The sequence below is a fragment of the Gigantopelta aegis genome, chromosome 10, assembly GCF_016097555.1.
Source record: "Gigantopelta aegis isolate Gae_Host chromosome 10, Gae_host_genome, whole genome shotgun sequence".
Taxonomy (NCBI): domain Eukaryota; kingdom Metazoa; phylum Mollusca; class Gastropoda; order Neomphalida; family Peltospiridae; genus Gigantopelta; species Gigantopelta aegis.
The window spans coordinates 70,297,891-70,311,738 of record NC_054708.1 but is presented as its reverse complement, the minus strand read 5'-3'; the positions used below and the strand labels follow the sequence as shown (position 1 = coordinate 70,311,738).

Below are 13,848 nucleotides of genomic sequence, written 5' to 3'. Positions count from 1 at the left end.
CTGTAGCAGATAATAATTATAATAATTATAAAAATACTGGGGGGGGGTTCACTCAGAGACAAAATGTTTATTATGGTAGCTAAAATGTTTAGCACATTTTGGAATTCACCAATTTCTATTTGTTTTGTATTTCAGATAATCATGATATTTTGTCTCTGAAGCTCTATGATTTAGATACTGAAGACTCGGTGAGTATGACTTTGTGACACAGTATGTCATTTGGCATCTGTTTTGCAATTGAACCCAGTTTGAAGTGGCACTGGCTGTTTTTAATTTAATGATTCAAGTGATTATTCAGTAATTGGCTATTTAGTGACTTGTATCATTTTGCAAAATTTATTGATGTAATAAACACACATAAATATTTTGACTGACTTGCCATATCAAGTTAAGTATTGGTCTGTATGTATAAGGCCGGAATTTTTTTTTTACTTGTTTCCTATTACATGCTGGAAAAATACAGGGTAGGTAGGTAGGAAAAACATTTTATTTTGGAAAATAAATTTATTTATGGATATTAAATAAAGGTGTTGGCTACCGGTATCCAAAATAATGTCTGCATGTATAGAAATGCATTATGCAAACCAACAATACCATTCATCACAGTGTTTTCCCTAGAAGTAAGGCATGGTAAAGTGACGTTTTGGGGGCATATTTTATGTGCAGTTTTAAATATAAGGGCTTTTTTTTTCTCCATTATACAATTTTCAAAAGGACAAAAACCTTATGACCATTTTATTTTCTATATCTATTTCATAACTTAATTAAAAAAATAAAATATGTAGTACTATCCACATAGGTGTGTTTAAAGGCTTCTTTTTACGTGGGCAACTTGTAAATTTATAAAAGGCAAGGCATTTTGATTTTGAGGGCAACATGGTGCTAACCTATCTGTGGGAGAGTACATACAAAAGACCCCTTGCTGTTTAATAATAGGCAGACGGTTTACTCTCATACTAACACTTAACTTCTGTACTGGTCCAGGACAGACTTGGTTGAACCTTAATTGGATAGAAACCAGTAAATAAGTTATAACAATTTCTTTTAATGAAAACTGAAAAGAAGGCTTCTATATTTATCTGTCCAACAATAACATTTAATTTTTTTTGTATGAATATTATCTTTCCTAGTGTATCTAAGAAATGGTAGACTTACCAATTTTATAATTTGCAATGTTAGTTTTATTCTGTATGCATCCAGTATTAAAGTACACACTTAGTTTGAAGCAATCAATTGGTCCAATGAATAGAAATGCAGTACAAATGCTCAGGATACTCAAACGAATGTTGAAAAGTAAAGTTTCTTTTATTTAACGACGCCACTAGAGCATATTGATTTTTATCTTTAATATCATCGGCTATTGGACGTCAAAAACATGGTCATTCTGACACTGTTTTTAGCGGAAACCCGCGAAGTTCCCAGTGACCACTTACAAAAAATAACGAAACGCATCGAGATCTTACTGACATATTTAATCATTTGATTTGGCAGTAAACTCCATCAGTATCGGTAAACATTCCCTCCCCTAGTTTATCAGAAGGTCACTAAATTTCTACACGGCCAGTTTGTCGCTGGAGTAAATCATTAAATATAGTTATTATTATTATTATTATTAATCGGAACACCTCGCTACGCTAGATGTAGAGTAAATTGGAAAAGATCGCATATATTTGTGAAAACAATTTTCCGACTCTTCGCCCGATATCTCACGAAAGTTACCGAACTTCAATTTGAAGGGAAGTAACTCCATCAATCAATTGTTAGAAGAAAACAAATCGGAAAACACAGTAGGGTTATCCCCTAAATGACACCAAATTAGTGCTTGTGATAGTTTTGGAATGTTTTCGTGGAAATCGTTGTTATATTAAAAAAACATTTTTGGATATACAAAAAAAGTTTTATGGTTGGCAGGTTCAAATTAGGGTCGGTCGGGTAACCGGAAACAAACAATATTTTATGATACGCCTAATTGATAGTGTTGAAAGTGAAGTGCAATAAGAATTGTGATCACACGTGTACTACAAGAAGTTTCATGCACACAACACAGATCAGAGATCAGGGACGTCATGCCTCTGGGTTTGGTAAAAGCACTGAATAAAGTTTTTAAAAAAAATTCTGGAATTCTGGATTTTTAATTGTCCTACAATGTTTTAGTGTTTTTCATTATTTGTCACAAATTTTCCATATTCTCCATTGAAAACTTACAATGATTTACCTTTCTGGTTTTGTCCAATGCTTTGCATACATTTTGAAATAGGGCTGCCATTTCTTAGTGCAACTTCTTGGTTATTTTAATATTGAAAGTGTTTGCTTGTAAAAATTGCAAAGTGTTACTGAATGCAAACATTAGATTTTCCAGCGTAAATTGATACCTGATTGATAGTAACAGTAATAATGCTTCGAACAACCTCTTGTACAAAAAAGAAATACCAAATAAAGACCAGTTGAATATTTATTTGAATATGTTCAGAAAACATTTATACTGTTGTAGACAGTATATGTTAGACTGTCTCAATTGCTCAAGGGATGAGCATGATAATGTTACCTGGATTTTCCTGCTTATATCCAGCTAAAATTTAAATATGCTATTCTGGCCTTAATAGTGGGTTAATGTTTGTTAGTTGTTAGTTAGTGGGAGAAGACTCGGTGTAGAGGCCTTACACCTGCCCATTGAGTCATTAAAATTAATTCAGGTGGATGAACTCTGGATCTACCTGTCTTAAGGTTACACGCACCATTAATTACTCCCATGCAGTTTTAATACAGTTTCTATGTCAGAATATATTTAGTGAAATATACAACACTATCGAGAGGGTCGTGACTACTAATTATAGGGAGTGCTCTCAACTGACAAGTACTGTGTAAACAATCAACATATGTTGACCGCGAACTTTTTCAGTTAACAGGCATCATGCCTGATTGATCACTGCCCTGTGCTGCTATTATACAAGTGACACTATACCACTTGCACAGTTGTTATCAGTTAGTAATACCTATAACAAGTAGCTTCAAACCAATGGGTTATTCAAATACTACAGAGACCAACCTACGTGTAATCATCAAAGAAAGATTTCAAAAAGCATATCAGAATTTTATAGTACATGTATTTCTTTTATGATGAACTATTTCCTAAACCGGACTATATTAAGCTGCTGCGACAAGTAATGGCACAACAAATGGTGGTGTGTTGCCTTTCTTCTGATGGCTTAAGGCTGGTACCTATCATTTTAGATTAAGCATATGTATTAAGATACTTTTAAAGGAAGCAAATATGTACATAGGATAAGATCAAAAAAATTTGTTGTTTCAGAAAGATGATAATGACACACCTTACACAGGGTTACCTGAAGCTGCTCAAATGGAAGAACCAAGAGGTAAGCTGTTCATTAAGATCAATTTTTATTTTTATTTTTCCATGATCCAACGCTGACCCATCAAAGGTTGTTGGTGAGCTGCTATTAAATGTGATTGCAAAGCCATATCTTCGTGATCAATTCAAATAACACATTCAGTAATCTGTGTACTACATCAAAGTCCTGATGGGTGTATCATGTACTTCACTTGTGCTCTTGTTCTTTTGTAATATGCAGTTTTCTATGATCACCTCAGTTGTAGAATGCTTGAATGAGATACGATGGGGTGCAAAATGGATCATCTTATTAAATTTTGACAAAAACCATGTTATGGGGTACAAGCTTATACATTTTTCTCAATATTTTTACTTAAAATTTATGTAAATACATAAAATAATGTTCATATTTGAATCAGTAAGTATTATTTTCGTGGGTTTTTATGATATTTTAATGTAGATTAAAATTAGGCCAAAAATCTATAAAGTTATGTTTACTTACAGATGTGCAGTATTTATGTCCATTATTCCTAATAAATGAATTTTTGTGACTAGAATGTTTTTTGGAAATAAACTATGATTTATGTCCCAATATTTGGTGATTTTTCGTTGTTGGTAAAACGGTAAAATTCATTATCAAATTAGCTGTCACAACCAACTCCTGAAAATGACCGCACGGTTCTGCAATTGTTATCAAGCGAAAATACTTGCCAAAAACTACTTTGTCAACAATTTCCAGGTATTTCTCACGCAAAAACAAAAAACCTAAAATGGCCATTATCAAGATTAGTCTTGATCAGTGTTCTGTTATTATATCTGGTCAGTGTCGTGTGCAAAACAGCAGGAAATATGAAGTGAATGTACTGTATGCTGTATTGCGTGACGCCTACATTAGTCAGAAGGTTAACTGAAGGAGTAGCCTAGGTGGCATCTCTCTAACTGTCTGTCTCTCTCTCTACATATTTATCTCTGTCTATCTGTGTGTCTATTTACTCTTGATGGAAGTAAAATAGTATCTCTTTCTCTCTCTCTCTCTCTCTCTCTCTCTCTCTCTCTCTCTCTCTCTCTCTCTCTCTCTCTCTCAACCATGAGTCGAAATAACCAAGCAACAAAAAATTTGTTTAAAAATGTGTCATTAATCAATATTTCTTTCCATTGCCATGAAATTTGTGTATAAACTAAAGGTTTGATTGTTTTGTCGTTTCAGATCGTATTGATGACCAGAAGGGAGGTTATTTACTCGGAAGTCTGACCGGCTGGAAGTTACTCATCATTATCGTGCTCATTGTGATAGGACTTGGGGTGTGTGGCATGGTGGCCTTCATAATTTTCCAGAAAAAACAGGATTATAGCAGGAAACGATTTTACTGAAAACAAGAACAATCCATTTATCACTAATCATTGTTCATATCATAAATAATTGATGAATTTGCCTTTATGTTTCATAACCAAGATGCATACAGAGAATGAGATCACAGTTCCATCTCAGGATGTTTGGTATACTGTAAATCAGGAAACGATGGCAAGCTTAAAATATTAGTGAATTTAGCTAGACCATAAAAAATGCTTATCTTTCATAATGCTAAATTTAAAGAGACATAAAAGAGAAAAGTTTGAAAATCATTTGGGTGATTAACATGATTCTTGATTAAACTAAGTATAACAAATAACAACAGTTAGTTAGCATGCACATTACTGAAATTTTCTACTAAATTCTGTCAGCTGCATAACTTTAAAATATATCAAAAGTAATGATCCAACTTAAGCTCCTTTTTTTTTTTTTAAATATCGGACAATGTTGGCCTCACTGAAGTTTTATGTTGCTAATATGTAACTTAATTGGATTTCACTAAATTTTAAGATTGCTAATATTTTATGATTTACAGTAATATGTTCACAGAATTATTATTAATAATTTCTTAAATAACATTGCTGCATAATTTCCCTGGGATACTTTCCAAATATCTAAGATAAATTTTTCAACATATTGGGCAAATGAATTGTAACCTATTTTCATATATGTTCAGGGTTTCTGCCAGAGGGTAAAACGGGTATGATGCCATACCCAAATTTCTTTGCAGATTTTTTTTTTTTAAGTTAACCTTTTGACAAAATTAATTACTCTTATCATTACTGTATGATTTTCTTAACCCTATCCCTAAATTAACCCATTTTCTTTCTGGGGGATGTCCCCAATACTGTTTGTAGTGCATTCAATTTCATAGTGCCATACTCAAAAATGTCTTTCTGGCAGAAACACTGATGTTTATTAAATTGTTGAAATACTTTAATCGATTCTTTGTGATATAGATATTTTAATTATTGTTAAAATGTTAGCATCTGTTCAACATTTTCAGGAATATACAAACCATACTTTTTTTGTACCTTTCCCCATTCTAAAAGCTTCTATTAAAAGTTCTAAATTTACATGAAAACATATTTTAAAATCTATGGTAAATCGAAGTCAGCTGATTGTTTTGTTATGTTAATTATGTTTGCATAACCAGGGAATTGCCTAATCAGTTAACTCTAACTTGCACTGAGCAACGGTTCACCACAAAACTAATTGCCGGTTCATGTCAATTTAGATCTTGTTCATGCAACGCTCAAACAAGTCTTAATTTTGCATAGCACATTTTTTGTTTACACATTAAATTCATTTGCATGATCATAACAGGTTATGCAAAATTAAAAACAATTTTAGAATGTTTTAGTGTAAACTATAAATGGTTTACACCAATTTTCAATTCTCAAGAGACCTTTATTTTAAAGGTATGAAACTGACATGCAATCAGAATGACGGTTCACATGAAATATTGTGCCCTCAGTTTGTAAGAAATATTTTCTCAACATTTATAAAGCATACACTGACATTAACCTCTTCTCTAGCATATGGTTTGTACACTTGTAAAAATGTTGATACTTGTAAACAGCACCTTATATTTGTGAGGTAGTGCTAAATAACTGATGATTCTTGTGCTTGTGTAGACATATCTCTTGAAATTATAGAATTATTTTAATAATAAGCCCATAGGGAATCTTTTTTTTCTGCAACTGATTATAGTCTGATTAAATTCCTTAAACCAGTGATTTAGACATTAAGCTTAAGCCAATGATTTAGATATTAAGCTTTTGCATCAGAGACGGCACTAAAAGCACTCAGTCTAGTGTCTGGATGAAGTGGTATGGGTAGTCCTTATCTGGACTGTTATGTTAGCTCCAAGTATCTAGACTGTTAAAACATATTTTTTCAACTATTATAAATGTTGGCTCCAACCAGAGAGAACTACAGGTTTTGTCTCTGTTTGTCCGTCTGTTCATCCATCTGTCCAACATATAGTTTTCAAGACTTTTTTTTTGCAATGCTTCAAAATATTAAGCTGAATTTTGAGTTACAGATAAAAGTTGGATTCTATGGAGATTTGCTCATTTTTTACCTTTGCTATAAGAAAATGTGTTGGGTCCAATAGGGGACATGTATTGCTTTAGCAGTACTTTCAGGATGCTTGTTTGTGAAGACAACATCACTTGCCCAAGACGAAGTTGTTCATGAGATCAAGCACACTTGTTGGACTCACTGGTTGGACTATAGCTAAATGGTGTGCTGCACTTATTGCCCAGTTTGATATGGGTCACAATAGCTGCAGTTCGTTTTGATTGATGTTGCATTTATTACCTCTTTGTATGTGACAGTTGGTTTCAAACATGATATGGGATTAGTGCCTGCTAGGAGAGTATTTCTTTCTATGAAAATGAGGGTTAACTTTTGTTCTTATTGGACATGGGACAAGTGTGTGATGCAGGAACTGGGTGAGGATAAAATTTGGCACAGCACACGCTTTTTACTTATTAATATATACTTGTGTTTTACTTAAGATGGTTTTAATATTATTATTTTTTTCATTGATGAATTGAGGCCTGCCTTAGGGGTCAAGGATTTATGATATGAGTGTGTGTTTTTGGTATGTTATGGGGTTCACTTTTAGTTGTACCATGCAATCCATTTAGTGTTTTTGGCATATGTAATGTCCATGTTTTTGAAAATGTTTGTCTTGCCTTTATGAAGTAAAAAGCCGAGATATAGGTACTAGTATGTTACTTTTTTGATGGTGGCAATGCCGTCAACGTATGCATTTAGCTCAACATTAAAGTTTCATGCTTCGCCCATTTCTCATAAACTACAAGCCTTGCATCAGTGAAACTTGGTATATAAATAGGTCAATGAATTTTTGTTTCAATGCATGTTAAACAAAAACTGAAAGTTAATAAATTAAAAGTTTAAATGAATTTTGTTTTTAAAGGTTATTATTTTTACAAACATTTCCTTTTAACATCTATGGATACAACTATCAGTGACACTGAATATGTCGATGGTAGGTGAGACATTTAATTCCATGAAATTCTTGTTTTTATATATACATAAAGGATCCTGTAAATATGTGTCGATAAACCAATGATCAGTTTCCTAGGAGTTGTGTTTGGCAACACTTACAATGTACGAGTACGAATATTACAAAACATGTACGAGTTGAATATTTAATATTAGCTTGTTTACCGTTGCATTTATTATTCACTGAGTGACACTTGTATAGTTATAGGATTTAATCAAAGGCATTTTCTTGAATTAAAATGCTTATGTTATGATTGTATAGTTTATATTAGTATCAAGTATGGTTGCTAAGTTGTCTTCCTTATAAATACTTACATATACCACATGCCTTAGTGTGTAATAAATGCATTATTATTATTATTATTATTATTACTATTGATACGGATTATTGAATGTTTGTTACTTGTAAATCTGTATGGTATTTGATCAGCTATGGTTCTAACGTTTTGCCAGCAATTATGACTGACAGTAAGCCAATGCTTTATCCAGAATTTTGTGACCTCATTTCAAATGCAGGGTCATACAGCAGTTGACCTACAAACTGGCCCACTCAATATTGTTTTTAAATATATACCTTTAATTTGTTCCAAAAGTACTTTATTCAAACTGCATAGTCATCACGTCCCACTTATTTTGGCCAACCCTGGCAATTAACCGTGGCAATCAGCTTGGAGATTGCTGAGGTTTTTTCAATTTCCTTCTGTTTTCATAACTGCAAAACTGTTTGTTAAAAAATGCCTGTCATTTTTAATATGACCTATGTAAATAATGTTCTGAAAATTAAACTCCTCTGTTTTTCATTATGCAAAACTGAAAAAATGAAACTTATTTTTCCACATCATGTGCTTAAAGGTACTAACTTGTATACTGTCAAATATGACCTTGTAAATTATTTCCTACTGTATACTTTGTATTTCCAATAACAAGTGAAAATTGCTTTCTTTGTATTCCCAATAACAAGTGAAAATTGCTATCATGTAAGTGCTGCAAAATGTCTTACAAAATACCTAAACATTCCAAACTTTATTTGAAAACAAGGATGACATCATTATTCATACATTATTCATATATGATGTCATTCTTCATCATTTTTAATAGGTCCCTTGCACAAATTATGGCACTATTCAAGGGAATTAACTCTAATGCAGGCTTTTCAATAATTGTTTTAAATAAAATTAAAATAGCTTTTATTGAAAATGAAAACATGTAATGTCATCTGATATTTGACAAAACACTTTTTGAGGTTTAGTTTTGACTTTATTTTATTATGAAGTTGACCTTTAAATTTTAAGTTTTGGCAAATCCAACATGTTTGTAGTAGCTCAGGATTAATTTTTTGTGAAAGTAAAAAGATAAATGCTTTGGAATATAAGAATCCATCATATGTTTTCATATGGGATAGAAAAAGTACACCCGAGTTGGTGGAAATTTTGATCTGGGACTTTTTCTATCTCGCATGACTGCACGTGATTATGAACTTAACGACGACACCTCAACAATGACAAAATGTATACACCTGGTGTACATTATCTGTCAGTATTTAACATTTTTACATTTGAAATATGTCTACATACACAGCAAAATAACCTTTCAGTCATGTTTATTTGCTGCAAATGCCACTTTTTAATATTAAAAAAATTGCCAATGGTGGACTGTTTCACCCATGGCAATTCTTTACAAAATTGCCATTGGAGACAAATTCTTAATTTTATCATAAATAAACTACATTATTGTATTTGCTGTGTTTGTTTCATGTGGTAAATATAATTTAACACCACAAATTAAGAAGATGGCTTTTATATTGAATATTTTAATAAAATATTTATTTAAAATTGTTGTCTGATGGAAGACCATCTCACATTAATATGACATCATATTATCAACAATGTCATTAAGAACAATCATGTGATATCCCATGTAAAACAAACATTTCTGTCACAGCTTTCTTTCATGAAATAGCTCTGTCCTATATACCTGAGGATGAGAAAAATAGTCAGCAATGTAACACATATTTGAGCTGCTGTACCTACTTGATTTTGCTTTATACTTTCAGTGACAAGAATTCCGAACATAGCAAACTGTATTATACAAGGGGATGTGTAGAATCAAAATAATAATCAAGAAGGAAGGAACTGTTTTATTTAACTTTAGAAAAAAGCTACTTTAAACATTAAAGTTTCAGTGACAATTAAATCTTGCTTTAATTATTAATTTCAGCAAATCTAACATGTTTTTATTTAATCTGGTGTTTGTAATAGCCCTATCTGCATTACATGCAAAATAGAAACGGTATCTAAGGTCAGTGACTTTAAATCCTGTTCATATAACATGGTATACCCTCTCTTATTTAATGCAATAATTATGTAATTATTGGTCAACAAATATTCTGATTGATAGGAACATAATGTAGGACTTTGTATGACCAGGTAATAATGTTAAGTTGGTCAGTGGCATATAGATTATTATGTATTATGTTGGAGAAAATTATCAGAAAGAAAGTCAAGTGCCTCATTCATCAGAAATAAACCACTGGTGAATATTCATTATTTTGTAAACATATTTTGATGATTCAAATTTGTGTTTCTATCTTTTGCAAATTTTTCTGCATTTGACTTCTCGAGTATTGACACATTAAGAAATGCAATAAATAGATTAATTTATTGCCCATATGGGCTAAAATATCTAGGGTAATATTTGTTTGATAATTGTACAGTGTGCAGATTGCTTCTAATTGCCTAGTTTTAAAATGATGACATTTGGTTGGTTGTTTGTAACGGCCAGAACGTCATTGATTTAATGTTTTTATTCATCAGTCAGATTACACATGTTATACGATCAACAGAACATGTTTTACTAATTTTTTGTTTTATAAACATGAAATGGTATATTTTCATAAGAAAGAGCTTTAATGACATAGAAACATCATTATTTTCAAATGCAACCAGTCGTATTATTTTGTACTGTAAATATTTGACTGTAAAAGAACACTGTTACGCTATGATGTCACATAACATCATGTAATGGTTATGTAACATAATGGCTGATGGCTATCTACATTACAGAGAGATTTTACATTAAAAACGAGATCAAAATGTCAGTAGGTAATAAAGAAAATAACCAACTCGATATGAGGAGTTAAGATTATTTGACCCTCATGAATGAATGTTTACAACACGGATAATCCGTAATTCCTCGTACCTTGTTATTATTCTCTAAATATTCCCATTGTTTTCTTTGAAACAAACTTGACATATCTGTGTACATGATAGGTTTTCACAACAAGACCACCAAATGATAAACCTTCATCAAAATTATTTATGGATATTTGCATGTAATGGCAGTTTGTTTAGGTTTCTGACAATTATTGTCTCCCCTTTACAAGACTTTTCTAACAGCGATGATTAAAGTTAAAGTTTCTTTTGTTTAATGACACCTCTAGAGCACATTGATTTATTAATCATCAGCTATTAGGTGTCAAACATTTGGTAATTTTGTCATTTAGTCTTAAGAGTTAGAAAGGAAATGTGCTACATTTTTCCATTAGTAACAAGGGATCGTTTATATGCACAATCCGACAAGACAGGATAGCACATAAAACAGTCATGGTACAGTGACTGGAACGGGAAATAGCCCAATGTGCCCACCGACTGGGATTGATCCTAGACCGACCACACATCAGGCGAACACTATTCACTATAGTATACCACTGAGCTATGTCCCTCCCCCTCCCCCCCCCCAAACTTTAAGTCCTAGATCAATGAAAATAGGTTTCTAGTTGCATCCTATGAATGTTCATCACAGAGCATTGAAAACGTTTATGGTATAGGTGAGACATTTAATTCTAAGGAATTTTGTTATTGAATTCAAAACCTTGTGTTTGCTACGGTTTCTGATGCCGTTTCTATTATAGTATTTCATACCAAGAACACAAATGTTGTAAATGCATGGGTGTTTTTCAAAGTTGCTATGCGTTGATTGTTGGTGAAATGCATGTTCAATTGAAGCGTTAAAATATTTTAACCAAACATACTAGTGTTAATAATAATAAACATTTTGTATCCTTATTAGTGTTTTTGTTTGTTTATCACCCGTTTTACTTCCGCTACCTTGAAATTAATCTTTTCTTACTGCAGAACTTCTATTTAAACAAAACAAAAATTGCCATAAGAGCTTACCTTGCGCACTTCTTGCCAAACTTAAAACAATAATAGGTCTCTTGCGGCCATTCCTCTTTCTGTTCTCCATCATCCATATCAATCCTGTGCCCAGACAATTATTTTGCACCTACCTCCTTGACCCCATTATTTCAATTAATGGGTGTTGTAAAAAATACTACTGTAACAGTAATAAACAGAATATTACATTCGTGTCCATGACAGACAATGTTAAAATTGTTTGTGACATTCTAGTCTAAATTATCATTTTTGTCCTGCTCTGGCTCGGGGAAATATGATAATTTGTGTCATAAACATTGTCCGTCATGGACACTCTTATAGTATCCTATTTATGAAACATTTGGTGTTTTTCTGTTGCCATTGTTGGCCTAGTGCAGGGGACAATATTTCAAAATCTAAGGTACCCGGAAGTAAGCTCACGTGAGTTTTACTTAGGTAACCGAATAATCGGTTACGTTAATATAGTTCTCATAACCGATGAGTTACACCTACCTAAGCCTAAAACACTTGAACTATGGGTTCTGTGCTACATTGGTGGTTCAGATGTATTTAAAAACAAACTGATTTTCACTTTCATTTCTGATATATGCTACTTTTAATTTTAGAATGTAATTGTTCACCACATAACCGACTGACGGTTCTCGTGATTTTAGAGTTGCGTAACCGACACGCGAAAAGAACAGCGGTTCTCGTGAAATATTGTGCCCTGTAATGATGCAGACTGAGATATGTTTTACTGTCAAATTGTGTTTTATCTAGTTCAGCCAGTAGAGTATTTGCATGAGATGCTTGGGTCAAGGCATTGAATCCCCTTGGTGGACCGTTTCTTTGATTGGGTTCCCCCTCCCACCCCAACTAGCACCCTATGACTAGTACAGTAAAACCCCACCTAACGACCACCCCAACTAGCACCCTATGACTAGTACAGTAAAACCCCACCTAACGACCACCCCAACTAGCACCCTATGACTAGTACAGTAAAACCCCACCTAACGACCACCCCAACTAGCACCCTTATGACTAGTACAGTAAAACCCCACCTAACGACCACCCCAATCCTAAGACCAGGGCCCTGTTTCAAGAAGCAATCTTAGCCCTAAGATCACCGTAACTGCATAGCTCACATATGCATTTAAGATGATCTTGGAGCTAAGATCGCTTCATGGAACAGGGCCCAGGGCCGTAGCTAGTTGAAAAAATTATAGAAACTTCAAGAAAATTCTCTTCCTAACCATTTAAGGAGTTTTAGACTATTAACTACTCAGTTGCCCCCCCAAACAAAAAATCCTAGGTACGACCCTGAAGACCACCCCGATAAAAAGACCAATATTTTAGACCAGAAGATTTCCGTATTATTTTAAAGAAAAACTACTGTGGTATTAAGACCACCTCGCTAATACGGATTATGACCAGTGGTTGTTTTTTGAGTACATTTGGACTCTACTAATGCGACCACATCATTTACTTGTCACGTCGTATAAGTGACAAACTAAAAAACGTAGTAAAATATTTTCTAGTTGTCCAGACTTTAGTGTTAAAAGTTAATTACATGTACATATGTGGCTCAAACTAGTAAATAAATAGTCTCATATTTATTTAGTTCGAAAGACAAAGATATTACTTTTGAACTGGGAAGTCATAGTTAATTTCTGGAAGGTACGGAGCACAAGCATTTTATTGTATAACCTGCACACAATGTTGAAACGTAACAGTTACACAGAGTAACATGGTGTTTTTTATGAAAGCAAAGGCTATGCCATCCTAGGACTTTATTTTTCACAGAAACTGACAACAAATGCAACCATTAACTAGTCAGTCAAGTGAGACAGAATTCACGTTTGTATTGCCTTTGGGGCAGTGATCGTCTTAAAATGTCGGGAGAGTGTCATTTGTCCAGACAGTTGTTAATCTCTATTGTGTAATAATTAAGCAAA

At 33.1% G+C, this 13,848-nt stretch overlaps 1 protein-coding gene and 1 long non-coding RNA gene across 2 annotated transcripts in view; one reads left to right on the top strand and one right to left on the bottom strand.

Moving 5' to 3' along the window:
• LOC121384762 (vesicular integral-membrane protein VIP36-like) overlaps positions 1–8,432 on the top strand; it is a 20,047-nt gene extending 11,615 nt beyond the window's left edge. The window contains exons 7-9 of the mRNA XM_041515308.1: positions 136–188; positions 3,311–3,374; positions 4,557–8,432. Coding sequence (XP_041371242.1) covers positions 136–188; positions 3,311–3,374; positions 4,557–4,720 — 281 coding nt within the window. The 3' untranslated portion in view covers positions 4,721–8,432. The remainder of the gene's footprint in view (positions 1–135; positions 189–3,310; positions 3,375–4,556) is intronic.
• LOC121384763 lies at positions 1,202–12,490 on the bottom strand. Its single transcript, XR_005959432.1, has 3 exons — positions 9,926–12,490; positions 2,280–2,281; positions 1,202–1,214 (listed from the first exon to the last, which is right to left on the bottom strand). It is a non-coding gene; the product is annotated as an uncharacterized LOC121384763 (long non-coding RNA).
• Positions 12,491–13,848: the final 1,358 nt, after the last annotated feature.